Raw genomic sequence first — 21520 nt, forward strand, 5'->3', positions numbered from 1 at the left:
GACCTGCTGATAAAGAAAGTTTATCCAAGCACACCGGCAAGGGCACGCACGAGAGAGCGAGTGTGTCTGCGCACGAGTGTGGTCACATGCACGCACACACGCAAGTGTGTTGACGTGTCCAGACCTGCATGGCAGGCTCAGGCGTTTGTGTCTTTGGGCTGGAGCAGCATGGACACGCCGCGGAGCGTCGCCTCTGCACGCGGCACACGCGGGGAACAGAAGCGAAGGCTCCCACCACCGCTTGCCGGAGCCCAGGAGAAGGACTGCCTTGGGTGTCACTTATCTTCATCACTAGAGCTCGTCACTGTGGCGCCGACTGTACGCGGAGCAGAGCAGCACAACGTAAATGAGACATCTGAGCAGTTCTTATCACACAAGGCTTTCAAATAAAGCTCGAAGCTGCCTCCCACGTGCTGTGGTGGACAGAAGTGCCGGTGCCAAGGGCAGTCGGAGAGGAAGCGCTAGTGGAAGTATACTCCAGGCCTGCCTGGGCTGATGGACAAGTCAGGCATTGGGGGGTGTGGGGAGTGTGTACACAGGGGCTGTCCCGGTGGGGCTAGGTGGGGCTTAGGACTGAAGACTGGGATTGGGTGGTTCTCCTAGTCTCTCACACACACACGCACGCACTGTTAACACCCTCCCCCAGTTCTACCTTGGAGCAGAAAGGGAGGGTAAATTCCCCTGTTGCAAAGCTATCCTCAGTTACCTCAGAGAGAGAGAGAGAGAGAGAGAGAGAGAGAGAGAGAGAGAGAGAGAGAGAGTGAGTGAGAGAGGGAGAAAGAGCAGGGGAGGGAGAGAGGGAGGGAGAGAGGGAGAATGAGCAGGGGAGGGAGGGAGGGAGGGAGAGAGAGAGAGGGAGAGAGGGAGAATGAGCAGGGGAGGGAGGGAGGGAGGGAGAGAGAGAGGGAGAGAGGGAGAATGAGCAGGGGAGGGAGGGAGGGAGAGAGGGAGAGAGGGAGAATGAGCAGGGGAGGGAGGGAGGGAGGGAGAGAGAGAATGAGCAGGGGAGGGAGGGAGGGAGGGAGAGAGAGACGAGAGAGAATGAGCAGGGGAGGGAGGGAGGGAGAGAGAGACGAGAGAGAATGAGCAGGGGAGGGAGGGAGGGGGAGAGAGAGAGAGATTGACCAACTTGGAGAGAGAGCAGGAGGGGGGGAGGGATTGAGAATTAAAGGTGATAGAAAGACAGTTAAACTAAGTCACTGGTTGTCTGACTCAGCCCCGGTTCACAGCCCCTCTGTCTCTGACACAGTTACGGGGCCTTTGTGGGAGCTTGTATCACTTTCTTCAGTCTGGTGGGAGATGGTGGTGGGACCGATTGCCTCTTCTGCAGCTGTTGCTGGTAGGTGGATTGTTCCTCATTCTCATTTCGTTATTCACCTCCATGGCACTGGTGTAGTACAAGACAGAGCAGCACGTGTGTTTAAACACATTTGATGGCTTCGTTGAAGACCTGTTTTAACTCCTTTCTCATAAAGCGCGAGCCACACCTGCTTCAGCGAGCGCTAGTCCTTCACGGCTGGGTGTAAGGGGAGGGTTTTGGTATCTTGGTTCTCACGGCTGAGCGAATTGCCCTCTCATGTTTCCCGTCCTGCTTTTGGCAGCGTGGAGGTGTTTGAGTGGAGCTGGAGGTGAGGAGAGGAAAGTGGCTGGGCTGGACTGAGCTAGACTGGGCTGGACTGGGCTGTTACTGGGCTAGACTGAGCTGTTACTGGGCTGGACTGAGCTGTTACTGGGCTGGACTGAGCTGTTACTGGGCTGTTACTGGGCTGGACTGAGCTGTTACTGAGCTAGACTGGGCTGGACTGAGCTAGACTGGGCTGGACTGAGCTGTTACTGGGCTGGACTGAGCTGTTACTGGGCTGGACTGAGCTGTTACTGGGCTGTTACTGGGCTGGACTGAGCTGTTACTGGGCTAGACTGGGCTGTTACTGGGCTGGACTGGGCTGTTACTGGGCTGGACTGAGCTGTTACTGGGCTAGACTGGGCTAGACTGAGCTGTTACTGGGCTGGACTGGGCTAGACTGAGCTGTTACTGGGCTGGACTGGGCTAGACTGAGCTGTTACTGGGCTGTTACTGGGCTGTTACTGGGCTGTTACTGGGCTGTTACTGGGTTGGACTGGGCTGGATTGGGCTGGACTGGGCTGGACTGGGCTGGGCTCGCCGGTGAGCCCTGTCGAGTCCTGAAGAAGCGATTCAGCTGAGCAGAAACTTCCTCTTTTTCTCCTCCCAGAAACACAGCTGCAGACACCAGTCTCTGATTCCTCAGTCCTGCTTAAACATCCAGCACGCTGCATTTCTGCTGGCACAGTTCATGTAAAGTGAGGTAGAAAGTCTGTGAGAGGGAGTGAGGGGGAGAGAGAGAGAGAGAGAGAGAGGGAGGGAGAGAGGGAGGGAGGGAGGGAGGGAGACACTTTGGACAGGCTCAAGCCGAAAGAGAACAACAAACACCCCTGTCGTCAGCAGGTTGGCTGGATGCGCCTGGGAGCGCTGGTGTCGGGTTTCGGTTCGCAGCGCCGTGTTCTGGAGCACGTGGGCAGGTTCTGGGAGTGTTCCTCCAGACCCATGTTGTGCTTGGCTCCACAAGTGACCCTCCACAGGTGCAGCTGCAGATAAAGAAGTGCTCGCCGCCTTTGATCGCTTCTAGTGGGATCGCGCCGCTGTGGGAATCGTACGTGCTTCACCACACCGGTGTTTCTCTAAGCTGCTTGGAGCTCTCCCCGAGGAGGCCTTTTCATTAAGGAGCTCTAACGCACTGTGTATCCTGGCTTTGCTGATCCTAGACCTTACTCAACAATTGTGCCACTTAAAAAAAAACAAAAAAAAACAGATTAACTAAAAAGCCCTGACATCTGGAGAATGTTGCGTTTCCAATCTCTCTGCCTGTATTTGATACACTTGGAAGTTCAAATGGGCGCTTGTGTGATTATAGTGTTGCATTGTAAGTCGTTACCTATCCTCAGAAGCCAGAAGACGCTCTCTGGTCTCTGTTACAGACAGATGTCTAGGATGGATTCCCAATTACAGGATATCTCTGGCTATATTATAGCGTTCACACTAGGTTTCACGCTAAAGTATCCGTGGCTAATGCATCCCGCCATGCCTTCTCTCCTATACCAGCATGAACGTAGCTCTCCTGAAGCTGCGTGTAGGACGATTGAGATTTCCAGCTTGCGGTTTTCCAGAGGGCATTCCCAGAGAGCATTCCCAGAGAAGCTGCCAACACTTTACCCACTCCCAGATACTGTTGCATATGTATCTTCTTCTCAGCCATCATCAGGGTAGGTTGGTAAGGGGTGCGTGCGTGTGTGCACGCGCACGCGCGCGTGCGCGTGTGTGTGTGTGTGTGTGTGTGTGTGTGTGTGTGTGTGTGTGTGTGAGATGGCAGGGGCTTGTGTCAACAAGCCTGAATAGAGAAGTTTAAACATTCAGACTTGTGCAAGAGGTACACACTCAGGTGGGAGTCTGCCCTGGAGACAGCAGAAGGGCATGACATGAGGAAATGATGTATGTTTGTCGTGAGTCAGCACCAAACAAAGGGGGTTCTGCTTTGTGGCATTTGCACTGAAAAATCAAGCGGATCTAGATCTCATTCCAGATCCACTGACCTACATGTTTTGATAAATAATTTCCAAGCATATGGGTGTGTGCAAGCAACTGTGTGTGTGTGTGTGTGTGTGTGTGTGTGTGTGTGTGTGTGTGTGTGTGCTACCACAACCCTTTCACCTCTCCCTTGGAGAAGTCGATGTTGACTCAAGGGGTTGTGTCCTGTATGGATGCCTGCATGGCTGCGTTACACTCACGACTCTCTGGGTGTTGGGGGGTGTTGGGCTCGGCTGGGCTGACTCTGAAGTGTGTCCTTGAGAGCTCTCATCCTCTGTGCTCTTTTACCATCAGGTACAAATCATTGCTATTAAGGTGGTCTCTTGGTGTGTCTGACCAGTGTTTTCAAAGCGGGGATTGTTTTGGATTGAAAACGTGGAACGATTCAGAATTTGCACTTTAGAATCTGACTCTTGTCACTCTCACCCCCCCCCCATCTCTGAGCGAGTACCTTTTCCACGGAGCTGGCATATGAAATCGATTTGCGTCTTGACCCATTGCCTGTTTATCGCTGTGAGCCCCCCAGGTGGCCCCTGAGGTGGACGTGTTGGCCGGGGTCTTGCTCGCGTCTGAGCCAAGCTGTCCAGCTGCGTGATGGACGCAGATGATCGGCCTTTCCTTCAACGCTGCTCCACCATTCCATTCCCTTCTCTCCCAGAGAGCGAGTGAGAGAGCGAGCGAGAGAGCTGAGATTGTGCTGTTGGGGATGAGCTCACGTCCACTGAGTCGCAAGGTGTTTGCCGAGCGCGTTTATTTTCCCCCGAGAAAGCCGGGGGTGCGCTCACCCCTCAAGGATGTTGATGAAAATCTGATTTATTATTCCACTTTGTTCAGAGTCCCTCACGAACCGGGTTGGTGGGTTTGTCTGAGCTTGAGGTGCATACATGGGTTTTTTGTCCTGTCAGTTCGCTTACCATGCAAGTTCATGCACAGGTCCTGCGTTAGTACTTGTGGATATCTTGCTACGGCTTAGACGTGATGACCGTGCAGCTTGTGGGAAACAGCACCTGTACCCTTCTCTCCTGGTAGCCATGGTAACTGAGCTACTCGGCCCAAGGACTGAGGGGTCCTGAGAGCCAGATCTGAGGAGTACTTGGAGGACTGACGTTGAGGACGGTGTGGGGGGGGAATACCACGGTGCAAAGGTCCGAGATTGAGAGGCGTCTAGGTGTTGGTCTGCTGGGTTTGAAAGCTGGGATCTCCGTTCCAAACTGCAGGCTGTGTGCCACAGGTTAGAGGGCATGTCTTAGTTCCCAAGTTGGAGCGTTTCAGCTATCCCAGCAAGCCAGATCCAGTCCATGCAGAGAACTGGATGAGAACTCTGGCCCACCTCTCAGGGAGGTACTGGAGTCCAAACCCGTTCCAGTTTGTAAGCCTGCTGACCTGCTGTCATCTTCCCAGCCTAGAACTCGGACTCTTCCCTGGCAAGACCGAAGCCGCTCTTCAGAATATAATGTTACAGAGAACCCTTCACCTTAAAATAGTCGTTAAATCCAGACTATTCATATTCTTCATGTTCACAGGTGTGTTTATTTGTCTTGTCATGCTATGATCGCCGGGCACTTGTGGACAATCTGATTGAGCTGCTGTTGTGACGGATGTGGACGCGTTGTATTGTCCAATGACCTTTGACCTTGAACTTTAACCCTCAGCGATGGAGCTCTTGGTGACTGAGCTGACCGTTCTGCTCAAGCTGCTGGATCACGAGACCTTGAGCTCTGCCACCGAAGAGAAGAAGAGTGCCGTGAAGAACCTGCTTGCACAGTTCCAGCCCACAGGTGGGTCACATAACCATGAGTAGTAATAATAATAATAATAATAATAATAATAATAAAAGCGAGAACTGCGTTACCAGTTTTTGCTCACTGGCACATGTTTAGTTTGTCTGTGTTTCTCCCTTCCTCTGCAGTTCCTGGAACCGACTACATGTACATGAACACCTCTGTCTACAGAAACGGCACCAGCTTTGTGGAGTCCCTCTTTGAGAAGTTTGGTGAGACCGGTGTTGACGTGTTTCTCTCAACACGCCCCACTGCCACGCACAAGGTCGCGTGTTTCAAGCTTTTCCACGTCTCTTCCAGACTGCGACCTTGGTGACTTGAAAGTGGAAGCAGAGGAGCAGAATAAAGAGCTGAACCAAACGGACCGAGCAACTCCCTCCAAACCCGTAAGGAACGGCCTACTCAGAAATATTTGGTTTCTTCCATTTTGAAGCCTAGTCCCTGAGGCGCTGATTGTGTTTGAGGGGGAACACAAGGCCTCATGTGCTGGGTCAGGGTGAGGCAGGGCTGGAAAATTAATATCTAACCACTGGAGATCCTCTCCAGCTGCACGGCAGACCCGGGGCCAGCGCACTATTCTCAAATCCGTCACCGTACCGTGACACTTTCCAATCAGCCATCTGACCGATTCCCTAAAGATCCATGAGCGCTTAATGAAGGCAAACACTCTCCCAAGTTTTCCCGCGTACACCCAGTGTGCGTGTGTTTCCCTGTAGGGGTGCGTGTCTATTATTGATTGCTTGTCTTTATTAAAACAATGCTCATGGCCGGAGGATGCCGACATTTCGTTGCACTCTTTAGGCGAGCGTGCGGGTTCTCACTCTGATGTGCTCCAGGGGTCATATATCGTTGCTATAGTGCTGGTTTGCCAAGTGGTGAGCATTTGTGTGGGCGAGCAGATTTGGGGCCACTCAGGTGATCTGACGCCTCTCTGTTTGTTTGCCCAGAGACGAGCGCACACGCCTCCCCCTCTGCCCAACACGCCTCCGCCGGAGGACTACTACGAAGAGGCTTTACCCCTCAGCCCTGGCACTCTGCCAGAGTACATCACCAGTCGAGGTGGGTTATACCCCCCCCCCCCCCCCCCTCCCCCCCCCCCCCCCCCCGAGAAGTAGCGGGGCGTTTCCGTTTGCCCGCAATCCATATGTTCTGTATCTACAGAATGACGTCTAATGCAAGATCAGAGTAGCCGTCCTGTAAGTATTCGTGAGCCAATACGTACTCACAACTTGCTTTGTTAAAGATTTTATAAGAAACACGTTGTACATGTATAGCCCATCTGTTATCAGGTACAGTTGGCGTTCAGCTAAACTTTTAGCTCCGTGCCAACGGCCAGCTGACCGCTGTTAGTGGGATTTTGGGGGGGGGGGTAGTGGACCTCTGTTCAGCCTGGCAGTGAAACTCCCAGTGCGTGACACATTCATACCAGAACAACAGTCAGCAATGGTCCTGTGGTCATTAAACCGATAAGGGATGAGCGGAGGTGCGTTGGGGTGACAAACTATGCAAGGCAGCGGTTTTATTGTGTGTGTGTGTGTGTGTGGTGTGTGTGTGTGTGTGTGGTGTGGTGTGTGTGAGAACCTTGTGAGTTTTTGTCTTTTTTTTAACAGAGGAATGTGACTGCTGTTTGGAATGTGACCTCTACCCTCTGACCTTTTTTAACCTTTCTAGGTAGCTCCAGCCCCCCTAACTCCATTGAGGATGGATACTATGAAGACACAGAGCAGAACTACCCCACTACCTGCACGAACAGTCACCGCAAAAACTCCTGTTAGTGTACAACTAGACCATCTTAGTGGTGAAGGTACTGGACTGGTAACCAGAAGGTTGCCGGTTCAAGTCCCACCATGGCGAGGATGCCACTTTTGGGCCCCTGAGCAAGACCCTTAACCTTCAATTGCTCAAATTGTACTCAAGTCATGATTTAAGTCGCTATGGATAAAGTGTCAGATAAATGCCGTAAATGTAGAAATGTGTTTAAGGGCCTCCTTTCGGTGGTTTATTGAGTGCTGAAGTGTTCAGTACTGTATGACTTGATGGTATCCCTCTGATGCTCAGATAACGATTCGGACGCTCTGAGCAGCTCCTACGAGTCTTACGACGAGGAAGAGGAGGAGAAGAGGCAGCGTCTAACCCACCAGTGGCCATCGGAGGAGAACTCCATGGCCCCAGTGAGGGACTGCCGCATCTGCGCCTTCCTGCTGAGGAAGAAGCGTTTTGGCCAGTGGGCCAAACAGCTCACTGTGATCCGGGAGAACCGGCTGCAGGTGAGTCACGATCAGCTTTGCTCGGGTGTGTCGCGTCTCCTTGGCAGACAGTTAAATATGTAAAAATCAAATGAAGCTGTGTCTGAAGTAGTCGGGAATAGCAGAGACTGAAATGCGTTAGGAGCTACTTGGGACTACACAAGTGTGCACATGATGACCAAAGCTGAGCGTTCCTAGGTGGCCCTAGAGCAGTGGCCATGTGGTACTTTTTGGTGTGTCCAGCTGTGTATGAACCTGTGGGGAATTATGGGTATGAGCCTGTGGGGTTGCTTGCTCCCATTTCAGTGCTACAAAAGCTCCAAGGACCAGTCCCCCTACATGGATCTGCCACTCAGCCTGTGCAACGTCATCTACGTTCCCAAGGACGGGCGTAAGAAGAAGCACGAGCTTCGCTTCTCCCTGCCAGGCGGGGAGGCCCTCGTGCTGGCTGTACAGAGCAAGGAGCAGGCGGAGAAATGGCTGCGGGTAAAACACGTTCTTCTCCCCACGCTTTAGCCGGGGCTTCTCAGGTCAGGCACACACACACACGCACGGCGTTGTAGATGGTTTCTGAGCATAAGCCAGAGACAATATTGCACAAGAGAAGGGTTCCTCCAGAGGCACCCTGTAAGGTCGCTGACTGTGCACGTGCTGGGGGCAGCTGATGTGGGAGTTCTTCTTTGTGTTTCTAGGTGGTGCGTGAAATCAGCAGTCTGGGGAATGGCCTGAACAGTTCAACATCTCCCATGACGCCCAGAAGGACCGAGTTGGACAAGGTACAGTGGGTTGGTCACATTTCCTGCGTCTCCTGAACATTTCATCCACGTTCCTGGATAACGTCACACGACATACACTGGGAGGCCCTTATGACTTAGTAATGTTTTTACAATCCATTAGTTATCCAAAGTGATCTCACAGAAACCACCATGCTAATAAACAAATGAATCCCTTTCTGCAGAATCTACTCACGATGCTGATAGCAAATGTGTAGCATCTACTGACCTCAGGAGCACGGGAGAGTTTCTCTCTGCCTCTCGTGGTTTAATTATGTCTCTGTGTGCAAACAGGCCGACGGAGTGGCAGGGAGGCTAACTGCTCTGAGCTCACTCACCATCTGCTCTGATTAAGGGCTTTCACACTAAAAGCAGAAAATTGTTGTTGGGCAGCTGTAAATAACGTGTGAAGAGTAGGAAAGAACAGTTGTTCCAGAGAGAATGATGTCTGTTATGGTGTGTGTGGTGTGGCTGCCTCCGCACTAACCCCACTGCCTCCGCGCTAACCAAGCTGCCTTGGCACCAGAGCGCCGAGACTTGCGTTTTCTTCCCCTTTCTAACTCATTCAACCCGAGTCCACACAACATGAACTACCCTTTGGATTTAAGGATATGTAATATATTTGTCTGTAATGGCTTTCCATCCCTCAGAGACTGTCTGCTGAGAAACCCGCGTCAGACTCGGACACCGTGCCCAGCGGCGAGTGTTGCCGAGACGTGGGTGAGATGCTTTCTCTTCTCACCTTTTCCACTGCTCGTTACCGTCTTGTGTAGCTTCTCTAAGGAATGATGGATTCATGCTCACATAATGCTGTTAAAAGGCTTCTATACCACATAATGACAGGCCTTGCACAGTCCCAAACACTGGAAACGGTTTGAGAAGGGTATGTGTGTGTTTGTGTGTGTGTGTGTGTGTGTGTGTGTGTGTTTGTGTGTGTCCTCACTGAATGCCCAGTGAAACAGCAGGACTAAATTCCTGTGCAGTGACATGAGCACTTTCTAGTGATCTAGTGACCTTCAGTGTCGAGAGTGAGAGACCCAATGGCTCACAGTAATAATTTCAGCCTGTGTACTCAACTACAGTGGCTATGTATGCTCAAGCTGTGTGTGTGTGTGTGTGTGTGTGTGTGTGTGTGTAGGTAAAGTTAAGCGCGGTGCTCTGTCAGAGCTGACTGGCACCATGAGCAGAGCAGCAGGGCGTAAGATTACCCGAATAATCAGTTTCTCCAGAAGAAAGCCCCCTCTCCCAGGAGACCCCCGATGGACATCACCTGAGGAGAACCCTGGCTGTGGTGAGGGAGCTTGTTCCCGTCTCCCCGTCTTCAGTCCAGAGCTCATACCCTCTTAAGCTTCCACACTGCTTGAACTTCAAGGTGTGTGTGTGTGTGTGTGGCAGGTTATCTGAGCATTCTGGTGAACCAGTGCTGGAAGGAGCGCTGGTGTCGAGTGAGCTGTGGCTCCCTCCACCTGCACCAGGAGCAGGGTGATCCGCGGAGGTGCCACGCCCCCCATAGCCCTGCAGGGCTGCGATGTCCTGCCAGGCTTCGGCTCCAAGCACCCCTTTGCTCTAAGGATACTGCGAGGGAGCAGCGAGGTTGCCGTCTTGGAGGTGCAGAGGCTTCCCACGTGCACAGTCGGGCAATTCTGTTATTTCAGCTGCTCATTAAGCGTTGCGGGTGGGGGGTGTTTGTCAGGCCCGCGGTTCTGAGGAGATGGGCCGGTGGCTGGGGGTTCTGTTGGCAGAGACCGGGTGTTCTGCTGACCCAGAGTCCCTGCACTACGACTACGTGGACGTAGAGACCATCGCCAACATCCGTACGGCTGCCCGACACTCTTTCCTGTGAGTGTGCAACAGAAAGGCGCGGGACGTGGCGAGACACAGCCTCAAATGCAGCTCGCCTCTGTCTCTCTCTCTCGACGTTTAATTTCTCTTTCCTGTTCAGATGGGCGACCTCCACAGAGTCCAGGACATACGACGAGGTCCCTTGTGAGGAAACACGGGTAAGTAGGTGTTGTCCCCCATCCATTCAAGTGAACACACACACACACACCGTGCTCAGACTCCCGTTCCGAGACCCCAGGTCAGCCCCCCAGTCAGAAAGGTTCATCTCCTACTTGGGTCTGATGTTGCTCCTAATTCTCCAAAACAGAGGTTCCCCTTTGAAGTGTGCGTGTCGAGCGATGAAGAATTAAGCTGTCTACCCTCTCTGCAGCGGTCCAAGATCATCACAGCCCTGCTCACCGGCCCAGATCAAACACACGATGCCGCATTTCCGGTTCGCATGCGGAAGTGTGGACCAGTAGAACATCTCTGTGCTCTCGGGGTGCCAGTGCATGCACTCGGCTGGGTCTCCAGAGAGAGAGCAGTGTGTGATGGCTCTCTCCCCAGAGGGGGCAAACCTCCGCCCCCCCCGAGCGGCTTCTTGACCCCCCCCTGCTGACCCCTCCAGCTCCATCAGACACTGCTCGTTACCCGACGCGTCGCTACATGCCCGCGACACAGTCGACGTGGTCGTCTGTTCCTCGGGAAGACGTGTTTCTCTTTCTGTGTCTCCCTGCACAGCAGGAAGGTGAGAAGCTAGGGGAACAGCAGGATAAGAGCAGGAACAAGCCCCCGATCACCCTCAAACGCCACGGCCCAAGTGAGTCACGCCTGCTGCCTGCATGCTGTTCAGAAACACACACACACACATAAAAACTTCTTTCTGACGTGTTGCCATTTTCTCCACCAAATCATACTCTATATCCGTTATCTTCTGTGGGTCAAGAGTTCTTTATAGTGAAATGCAGTAATACAGGGAGAAAAGTTCTGAGGACCTGGAGAAGCGTAACAGGAATCTCTCCCGCGTTTAAAGCAGTCGGGGAGAGTTCCCGCAATGCCACTTCAAAGGCCTCCCCCGTCCGGCCAGGCAACCCGACCTTTATAAGCCTTTTAAATTTGATCTACAGCTCCCTTTACGCCGCCCCTCCCCTCCGGGCCTGGCAGAGGTGCCGAGAGCGCCGACACCTTCCCGAAGCCTCGTTGCGTCTGACCCTTGATCCCTTCTGCCCTCCTAGGCGCGAACCAGTATGGGAGGTACGGGAAGACGCGAGCCGAGGAGGATGCCAGGCGGTACCTGAGGGAGAAGGAGGAGCTGGAACAGGAGCGGGACAGCATCAGGAACGCCCTGGTCTCGCTGCGCAAGGACAAACGAGAGGCAAAGGCCAAGCTGAAGGGGGCAACAGGTCAGACAGGCTACAGCGGCCTCACCGCTACGCGACTCAGGAACTCCGCAGTAGCGGAGATTTGTACAAGGTCGTTTTTGTTGACGCACACGTTCTGTTTTTTGTCATAATGTCTGTTTTTAAAAGCATCATGTTGCTTCCCGTGGTCTACACTCATCGGATCTTTTCAATAACTTCTGAATATTTCTTCTGCTGCCTGAATCTTCATCTCTGCTGGCTAGCTTTGGCGCCCTCTAGAGAACACTTGTGAAACAGCCATTGCAGTCCAGAGAACACGTGTTGGACAGCTGATGCTGACCGTGAATCTCTGAGGGTCTCTTTCTCTTGACAGCAGTCAGGCCTAAAAAGTTCTACAATATTTCATTAAGTACTCAAGACTGAAAAGAGCCCACAGAGGCAATAAAACGTTTACTGCTGTGGTGCAGTCGCTTCTGCAAGCCTTATGACAGCCTGGGGTTAGTGGCGTTAATGCTGATGGCATGGGGTTAACGATGTTAATGCTGATGGTGTGGGGTTAGCGACGTTAATGCTGACGCCGTGGGGTTAGTGAAGGTTCATGGACACAACGTGGGGTTAGTGAAGGTTCATGGCATTTGTCTGTTCAGACAAACAGCAGCGGGCTCTGGAGGAGCACGTGGCCCATCTGGAGGAGAGTTGCCATCTGAAGGAGGGCCAGCGCGTCGACCTGGAGCTGAGGCTCACACAGGTTAAGGAGAACCTGAAGAAGTCCCTGGCTGGGGGGGTCCTGGGAGCACCTGCACAGACCACGCCCTTGAGCAAGGTAAAGCGTGGCTCTCCGAGGAAGGCCCAACCCTTGCACCGCTCTGAGGAGTGATTGTGTGAAACTGATGATGGCACGTTGCGTCATTTCTTTTGCAGAAGACTCGGCAGCCTGAGGCACAGTACATTGAATCCTTCCTGCCTGTAAACTGTGCTTCCGAAATGCGCAAGCGACCCTCCTCTATCTACACATCCGCAAAGGGAAACGTCATGCAGAAAGCCAAGGTAAAACTGTGCACAGACCCAGACTAAAGCAATCACTCACAGCATTACTGATCATGTGGAACAAGCAATCAAATAATGCAAGAGGCACAATGTTCTGCATGTCAGCATTAAATATAAACTGCCAGTGAGGTTTTAATGGGTCCCATCAGTTACTTTGGACTCATCCTATCAGAAAACAGTTTACAGTATAATTTTCTGCTGAAAATAAATTGGCAGTGTGCTAGAATCTGTTCATTGGCCAAGACATCTGCTTCTCCACCAGTTCCTCCCACAGTGTTTGTGCCTGGCCAGCAGAGGGTCCTTCTGGCTCTGCCGGGAGACTTACATGCTGGCTGCCCCTTCTGTTACAGGAATGGGAGTCTAAGAGGGGAACCTAAGAGCAAGTGGTGGTTGGCAAGACATCTTGGACCGTGTCCCTGTGTTAAAGTGAACAAGAGGACATCCCTAAGGAGGAAAATGCGGCTTCGTTATAGTGTGTGTCGTACTGCTCATCTTGGTCTGCATTATAGCAGAGAAATCAGCTATACATGTGAGGAGATAGAGAGTCTCTGAAATAAAACAAAGTCCTTTTCTTCTAGCCAATCAAACCAAATAGACTAGATGACAACAGAACTTTCCCGTCATGTCATCTTGTTAGGAAATGTGTGGTACATGCACCTAACCAAACTTGCTTCGCCTAATATCGGAGTCAAATCCATTTGTGCTTTAGGGTGGAATTTCCTCTAACGCACAGTGACGTTGTGCCCTCTGCTGTGGGTCCTATAAGACCAGTTCAGAAGAAAAAAAGTGCAGCAGGAGTTAGTGAGCGCCTTGTGCAAGTGTAGTGTGATTCCTGGATTAGCAGGACAAGGGAGGTTTTCAGAAAGCAGGGAGAAGAAAGTTGTGTATGCAGAGGTAAGCAGGAACATGAGCCAGTTGGTTTTGTACTCAACCACTTTGAAATGGTGACCCTCTGCAGGGATTGTTACTGCTGTTTTGTAAATGTTCTAATACCTGACACCTTTTACTACCTTAAAACACTGTCCACCAATCTAACCTTTAACAAAAGTGGTGCTATTAATATTTGTACCTTCTGACAATTTCATGCTCTCCTCCTGAGCTGTAACAGTATTCCTTTAAATTATCCCATGATGAGTCCTTATTGTTTTGCACCTATTCACCCCCTGCCCCATCTGTATCACAAAGACTGGCATTTTAATGTGAGCAACACTTGCACTTTATTGTCTTTTGACAAAGATGAATTAAACATTTGTAATAAATGTATGGTTTAAAGGGCAGCTTCATTACTGAGTGTACGGACAGTTCTATAAGAAGTGATCATTTCTCCACCAAGCACCACTCAAGAGCCTGTGCCCCGAGCCTGCACCTGTGCCACAGGCTTAGGCAGTTCAGGACACAGGTACTAGCTACACAGCCTTCAACCAGCTGGGTTTTCATTGCTAGGGCAGATAGCAGTTTTTCTTAAAAGTGAGGTTAGTGCACAAGCCATCCTCAGTGCCCAGCTGAGGGTGCTTAGTTCTAGTCTGGTGAAGGTAGACCACCTGTAGCATGTATTCAGTAGTGGTACTGAAATGTTTGCTGCATCTCAGCTGCCAAGTTAGGGGCAGCATGGTGGGCTCTGAAAATTGCTGAACTAAATTAATAAAGGGACAGAACAGGACATTAAAACCCAACAGAACTTTTATTTAAAAAGAAAATATCAAGACAATGAGAGACACTGAGCCTTAGTCCCACTCAGGAGGCAAGTCCACAGTCAGCTCCTTGATCGTTTCCAGGAATGCTTCCCGGTCATCTCTGCAGTCCTCTGTACAAGCAGAGAGAAAGCATCAAGTATCCTTTTCACCAAGCCCACTAAACTCATCTAGACAAGGGTTGGGCACGTGAATAAGATACCTGAAGGAAGTTTAAGAGGAGATGGTGGCAATTCTGGAACAATCATATCCTCTTCAGGCAATGCTAGAGACCACTGCAATCTTCCCAAACCAGCTAACGAGAAGCGGCTCAGACAGACCTCCTCCGGTACGCTGTACGATTCAAAATCTGAGGATGATCCATGAAGCCAAACATTGAATCTCAGGCCAAGGACTTACCAGGCACGTTAAAACATTCTGAAAAGGCCTACCACTTGGGTTGTAAGGGAAGCACGTCTCAATCTCTGGATAGTCCTCACGAGCAGGCTGAGGGGGTACTTTACACTACAAACAACAACAACAACATTAATAATCTAGAGAGGGAAAGAAGTTAATACCGCAATATTTCAGTAGCTACCTGGGCTTCAAGGGGTTTCCGCCGCACTTCAGATTTGTGTGCCGCTGCCGGGGTGGCTACAGCTTTGTTTACTGTTCCCAGAGCTTTGCGGGCCGACTGTGCGGGAGCTCCAAGACGCGTCTTTACCGCCAGCGGCGTTTTCAGACACGGCTCTGTAAAAAGGGAGTAACGCTTAGTTCACAAACGTGGCTGAAGTGAGCACACACACACACACACACACACACACTTTAGGAGCTACAGCTAGGTAAACGTGTGTACAAAAGCCAGCGGGGCCAGGTGAGCGTACCGGGCGCGGACTGGAGTCTCTGGCGAGATCTGCTGGCCGGAGCGGTGAGAGCTCCATTCTCCTGGTCCAGGTGAATCAGGACATCCATCACGTCTCACTATTGCCACCAAAGACATTTACAAAACGCTAGTGACAGCTAACGCCCATCAGGTGTAAACGTACGAGCGAAAGACATGACCTGATCTGCCAATTTAATAAAGAAATAAATGCCATTTATCCATTAACTACATAACCGGCGGGGCCAGCATAGGTTTACTCTAAGACTTGCGTGATTAATATCGAACAGCCGTGTAGAGCTCAGTTATGGTGTAGCTAAGCTAACGCCGCACCGCCCTGCTCATACGACTGCAGCTCATTTAAAAGGAGCTGGTCGTGTAGTTAGTGTTTTAAAGGAGCTGGCTATGTAAAGTTAGTGTTATTTATTGCAGATGTCAGCCATGTACGTACACTGAAGCCGTCCAACCTCTACAGGAGCTAGCGGTTAGTTAGCTAACGAGCTAGCTTAGCCAGGCTGCTTGTTTGAAGAGGTTAATCGCACGAAGCAATTTTATGTCAGGTATTGCAATAAAAGGAATCATTTAACCGTTCGCTTACTGTGACTTTACTCGAGCTCACGCTGGTCTGTCGTCGCAAAAAACGTTTGTTATGGTTTTTAAGGTTCCCGGTTTTAAATGGTAACCTGCCTCCTGATTGGCTGGTGCTCGGGCCCTAGTTCTTCTTCGGTGATTCTGTACACTTGGTCGTTGTGGTCATACTGCCACTGTGTGGTCAGGCCTGCTCTTACCGCAGGCGTGGAAGACACATCAGTGTGCGGACGCGAGGTTCGTTAACGTGATTTAAATAAAAACGACTATATATATATATATGCACAGCTGATGAAGGACAGAAGAAAATTCCAGGTAACTGCGGACTGCAGTAAAAGATGTAGAGAGGTTTCTAGAAATGTTTCGGACAGAGGCCCTTCACCAGCTGTGCAAGAAAAAACTTCCCATATACTTTTTACTTTTTTGTCATGTCCATAAGCAGTTCTGATGTCATGAGATCGAGGCGCTGCAGTTGCTCTCCACAGCTTGGATCCCACCAACAAACATGTACCCACAAAGTGTAGTTAATGCATCAGAGAGGCCATAAGCATATTTAGTGTGTGGGAATGTGTGTAAGCTCATATGGGAAGTTCACATGGGAAGCTCACATTTAATGTTGCGCATTTGTTTGAATCCTGCAAGCCCTGTCAGCTGGCATGGGGTGCAGCAGGTAAAGTGAATGGCTTCATGGCTCTGTCCCCCGATGGCAGCAATCTACTCTCATTGACCACCGAGGCGACAAGCATCCTATCTTGAACATGTCATGAATTCTTCTCTAAGTAGGACTCTCCTCTATGCAGGTAATCAGGACACAGCTGGATCTCCAAGAATGGCATTGGTCTGGTGAGCTTTAAAACTAAGTCATTTTTCCAGTGATTTTCCTTCACGTTATGAAATAGTCACTATACTGACACCTACGGGCCTGGGTGTTTCAGAAAGTGTGTACTAAATCTATTTTAAACATGGCTACCTCCATGTGGGGACCCAGTGTACACAGAATATACTGGTTAATTTGAGGACTACAAAGCAATTTGATTCATTTCATATGAGGTGCACTTTATTTATTATTTTTACATTTCTTTCACTATAATCACTTTAATAAATGTTTGCAGGTAAATAACTAAATACACATGACATTTCTAGGGTAATAACAATCAGGTTTCTGTCACCCTACTTTGTAATATCTGACACAGTGAGATTCACATGGATTGTTAATTTATGATGAAACCAGCAGCACGCTGAGGCTCCTGCAGCCTTTGTGTGAGTTCATGGGACCATTACTGCGAGTTACTGGGTCCAGATAAGCATTACTGTGTGCTTTGAGCCTAACGCCTTTATTAGAATATCCAGCCCTTCCAGCCGGTGGTTCCTTTGTTAGAGCCGTCGTTACTGCTGCGGAGACGAGCCACGCGTGCTCATCCTGTTAAATGAAGAGGTAATACAGCCAGTAAAAGATGTTGACCAAGAGGAACATCACTGGGAAGAAGGTGCGCGCGTGCCTGTCGATGTTGTGGGGATTTTCCACGCTCATCACAGACACTGCTTTGCGCGACGCGCGTTTGACCGAGGACAGGCCACAGCCATTGCTGGTCTGCTTCCCCATTGGCTGCTCTCCTTTGCTCTGCACGGATTGGTCAGGTGCCTCTTCCTGGGTGTCTTGAGGCGGGCCCTTGTCAGGTGTGGCAGAGAGTACGAGCTGGATGGAGCAGTTGCCGTTTGACTCATTAAACTCCTTCAGCAGTTCCTAAAACCAATCGAATGATATTTAGATTTTAGTAATATGTTTTTAAAAAACCTATAATATACAGGGAAATACATGAGTATTTGCCATATATGGATTCTCTACAGCTAGTAACAAGTTCCAGAAGATTCCATGGAGTAACTGGAGGTCCTATTTACACAACAAACACAGTACTTCTCCAAATATATCAGCAAACAATTAGAAAATTCAGCCAACCCACTAACATATTAAAATATATAAAATCTTCTGTATTGACAAATGTCTAGTATCAGGTAGGAGCTCTTGGCGCCAGAACACTCTGAACTCTTCACGGCAGTTCAGGAAGGTTCTAAAAGTATTCCTGTGGCCCAAACTCTGGCCCAAACTGTCCCCAGGGAACCACACAGTTAATGTCTGTTCCTGTGCCAGACACTACTGCTGGACACCTCCTCCTCTGTGTCAAACAGACCCGTCTCTAACTTCCACTGTGTGGGCTGGGGTGTCATGTTGTGTGTCCCTGAAATGTGCATATAGGCTGTACATACGTTAAGGTTTTATTTCTTATCATCTATGGTTTATGTCAGCACTTTATTTGTTTATTTGAATATATTTCACTATATATTTTTTAGCACATTACAGTATGATTTTGGTATTTAGGGGGCTGCACACAGGCTACTTACTCTTTGTACATCCACGATGGTTTGGTGCTGCATGGTGTACAAGTGAGCACAGGCGTATTCCAGCAGCGCGCCAAAGATGAAGGTCAAACAGATGCCGAGGTAGACGTCTATGGCCTTGATGAAGCAGTTGGCATTGGGCAGCGAGGTCCTGGCACCCATCATGAGTGTGGTCATTGTCAGAACAGTAGTCACTCCTGTCGAACGCACAGATCAGAGCAAGCAGGGTGAGGAGCTTGGCACCATTGACTGGGTCGTGCTTCGCGGCTGCGCTTTCTGTCGCGAGTGGTTTGAAGGGATGATGGCACCGGAGTTCATGGAGGGTTTTTATCCTCACGGTCAGGCATATGTTGGCTTAATAAAGAAAGGACAGGTGAAGGAGAGATACTGACTCAAGACCCTCACGAGACCCACCAGACCCCCCAGCCGACGTCTGTGACTGACCGATGCACGTGCGAGCAGGAACCGAAGACTGGCTGATCCAGAAGGACACCCAGGACAAGACCACCAGCAGGATGTAGGGCACGTAGGTCTCCAGGATGAAGAAGAGGATGTTCCTCTGCAGAAAGAAGTACAGCACCAGCTTCGGGTAGTGCCCTGCGCGGGAACGAACGAGCGGCATCGGCCGAGGCTCACGGGACACCCGCCCCGCCCATCTGGGGGGAAACTGCTGATACGCTTTACCCTTTATGTGCGCGTTAAAGAGTATTAAAGATGCTAATAAAAAAGAAGAAGTCTTTAAGTGTGAAACTGCAGATGAAAATGTTTGTGTAGTACCTGTCTCATGCACTGCCTCAGACACCGAGGTGTAGTAGCTCTCCACGCTGTACTGTGCCAGACGGAGTGTGCCAAGACCCTTCACTGAGTCATTCCCTGGAGTCCAGGAAAATACCACGTCCTGGAGATTATAGCCCCCTGAGCTCCCACACACGCAACACACACAGATCACGTGTTCATAGATCACGCGTTCATACAGCACAGTTTTAGTCCAAACAGTCAAAATAAAGAACATAAATGGCAGCCCTGTTGTACACTAGGAAGTGTATCCTTCCACTTACAGCACTCCAGCTGCAGGGTACACGGCTGTCTGTCCGTCGGGTACTTGGTAAGTTCCATGTTGCAGGCAATAGTGGCTGTAATGCTGTGTAGAGATGGTGGTAAAGAAGTTTCATGGGGCTTTCAATCTGTGTTTGTACAAGCTGTAGGCTCAAGCTGTAGATACCCTTGTATAGATACGCTGTCTGGATACCATTGTCTAGAAACCCTTCAGCACACTTTGGCTGCACTGTTATTTGCTCTGACCCTTTTCGAAGGCTCTTTGCAGGAGTAAGTCGGGCCTCACCGGAGAGCGTAGAGCACGGTCCCGTTGCTAAAAATCCGGATGAGTCTGTTGTCCACGGTGACATCGTGCAGGAACGAGCGCTTGGAGTCAGGAATGAACGTGTCAGGGATCCACAGCAGGGAAACCAGGCGTCCATCCAGACTCGAGCTTTCATTGCCGGGGAATATCAAACGGGAACCTTGCCAGCGCTGTCTCAGGAATATAGTGGCTGTGCAGTCCTAGAGAAGATATTTGTGGCTATAGACCAGGTACCTTTATTCCATGCACGGTTATTTATGGATGCCATACATTTCTCAGATTGCGTGTTTTAATCTTGTGAGGAAAAAAGTGATAATGTTATTTACCGTATTGATCTCAGAGATGGCATCACTGCTTGCAACATCCAGACTCATTCCAATTTCCACGGGGCCTTCTGTGGAACACGGAGGTTAGGTTACGGATTCTGAACAACACTTAGTGACTAAGCCCTGATAGTGGTACGTGTTTTGTAGCACTCTCACAGTTTGTCAAATACTGGAGGTGTTACACGTGTCGGAGAGCTTGACTATGTACAAACCGTTGAAGTTGGGTCTGAGATAGCAGTTATAGCCCTTCATCAGTTTCTGGATGGTGGGCTGCAGCTGGGACGTATTCCATTTTTCTAAGTCAATCCCATGAAAGCCCAACTCACTGAGAGACAGAGAGAGAGAGAGAGAGAGAGAGAGAGAGAGAGATGAATTATATGTGATGGTCTAGTGTTTCTAAATGAGCATCTACATTAATATGTTCACTCACCAGTTGGCATGAGTCACAAAGGGACTCAAGCAGATGAGAAGGGGAATCAGCATCGTTGGATGGTGTCGGACAGCGCCTGTCTAAAGACAAGACCCGCCGTTAGCGCCCTGGCGCAGGCGTGCTATTGCCGGCTATTGTGCATTCTGAACTCTCACCACACGGTGGCAGCACCACACCAGCCTGAGCTGCGCTCACTGTAGCGCGCCAGTGCAGATTACTCTGTTGGAGATTACATCTCTGTTACAGATTAGATCTGTTACAAATTACATCTATGTCAGAGATTACATCTCTGTTACAGACTACATCTCTGTTACAGATTAGATCTGTTACAGATTACATCTCTGTTGTGAAGAAAGCCATTTTACAGCACTTGTCTTTTTCTCTTCTCCTCAGTGGCTTTTATAGCAGTGTGATGGCAGCATCTCTCCCTCTTGGTGACTCTCCAATTACTTCAGACCGGTTACGATCACACACCCATGTCTTGCTTGCGCCGCTCGTGATTCACGGTAGTGCCTCGTGCCTGCGCCTGCTCGTGGCATTTACCGTCAGTCTGAGCTTCCCGATTCCAAGCCCGCTCGTGAAGCCAGCGTTACGGCTCCTTCAGCTCCCAGGAGATGAGAGCAGGATCTCAGAAAACACATTATGTGTGCCGGGAATCACAGAATCTATCGGGAATCATTTCAATCACTTAACTATTATTTTGCTGATTTGTCAATCAGTAAGTTAAGGAGAAAAGCTTTTCAAATCAGACCTGGTCATCTTTATTACGTGTTTGAAAAGAATCTCTTATCTGATATCACCCCTGTGACCAGTCTTCCTCTCAGGAGGTAGTGAGTTATCTTTTTTCCCTGCTGTTTTGAGATTTCTTCTTGTGCTTCCCATAGTGCCCAACTCTTGTTCTTTTTTTTTCCGCATCCTTCCATCCTCCTTGTCTTCCTTTGCGCCCACGGCATGTCTCCCTGTGCGGAAGCGGGAGCTGGGATGGGAGTGCTGCTTTGACCTTACCTCTGCTCCTCACTCTTGCAGCCTCTGCCCCGTTTCCCAGGGTTACCGCGGCGATGGGCCTTCAGACAAGTGTGTCCTCCTGGTCCTCGACGAGCAGTTTGTCCCTCTGTATCCTGGTTTGTTCTGTCAGGTTCCCCCTTGCCTCGGTCCAGGTCTTTCCTTTCCCTCACAGCTTCTAGAAAAATTCCCGCTCTGCCTCCTCACACCCCACCTCTTTCTCTCTCTCTCTCTCTC

The 21520-nt window shown here is 50.3% G+C and overlaps 3 protein-coding genes across 4 annotated transcripts; 1 reads left to right on the plus strand and 2 right to left on the minus strand.

Annotated features, from left to right (window-relative positions):
- Positions 1–1195: 1195 nt before the first annotated feature.
- Positions 1196–13893, plus strand: afap1l1a (actin filament associated protein 1-like 1a). Its single transcript, XM_035532191.1, is given in 20 exon segments — positions 1196–1339; positions 5254–5379; positions 5511–5594; positions 5683–5768; positions 6330–6441; positions 7054–7152; positions 7441–7649; positions 7935–8114; positions 8321–8404; positions 9052–9121; positions 9540–9692; positions 9797–9905; positions 9907–10009; positions 10095–10240; positions 10344–10401; positions 10964–11042; positions 11458–11625; positions 12231–12406; positions 12505–12630; positions 12981–13893. Coding segments are annotated over 20 exon segments (2235 nt in total). The 5' UTR covers positions 1196–1299; the 3' UTR covers positions 13008–13893.
- A 399-nt stretch (positions 13894–14292) lies between these two features.
- On the minus strand, positions 14293–15894 carry pttg1 (PTTG1 regulator of sister chromatid separation, securin). Of its 2 annotated transcripts, none has more exons than XM_027025745.2 (6): positions 15779–15894; positions 15185–15281; positions 14899–15050; positions 14753–14825; positions 14524–14670; positions 14293–14434 (listed from the first exon to the last, which is right to left on the minus strand). In XM_027025745.2, the coding sequence occupies exons 2-6, from the start codon at positions 15270–15272 to the stop codon at positions 14355–14357; spliced, it is 540 nt and encodes a 179-aa protein (XP_026881546.2). In that variant the 5' UTR covers positions 15273–15281; positions 15779–15894; the 3' UTR covers positions 14293–14354. The 2 variants fall into 2 exon arrangements, with proteins under 2 accessions (XP_026881546.2, XP_026881548.2); XM_027025747.2 differs by lacking the exon at positions 15779–15894 and adding an exon at positions 15632–15771.
- A 973-nt stretch (positions 15895–16867) lies between these two features.
- Positions 16868–21386, minus strand: gabrp (gamma-aminobutyric acid type A receptor subunit pi). Its single transcript, XM_035532317.1, has 10 exons — positions 21287–21386; positions 20282–20361; positions 20064–20176; positions 19852–19919; positions 19508–19725; positions 19224–19306; positions 18943–19080; positions 18610–18762; positions 18169–18362; positions 16868–17512 (listed from the first exon to the last, which is right to left on the minus strand). Exons 2-10 carry the CDS (start codon positions 20332–20334, stop codon positions 17192–17194), a joined length of 1341 nt encoding a protein of 446 aa, XP_035388210.1. The 5' UTR covers positions 20335–20361; positions 21287–21386; the 3' UTR covers positions 16868–17191.
- Between the last annotated feature and the right edge of the window lie 134 nt (positions 21387–21520).

This window comes from Electrophorus electricus, chromosome 12, assembly GCF_013358815.1.
Source record: "Electrophorus electricus isolate fEleEle1 chromosome 12, fEleEle1.pri, whole genome shotgun sequence".
In the NCBI taxonomy this organism is placed as follows: Eukaryota; Metazoa; Chordata; class Actinopteri; order Gymnotiformes; family Gymnotidae; genus Electrophorus; species Electrophorus electricus.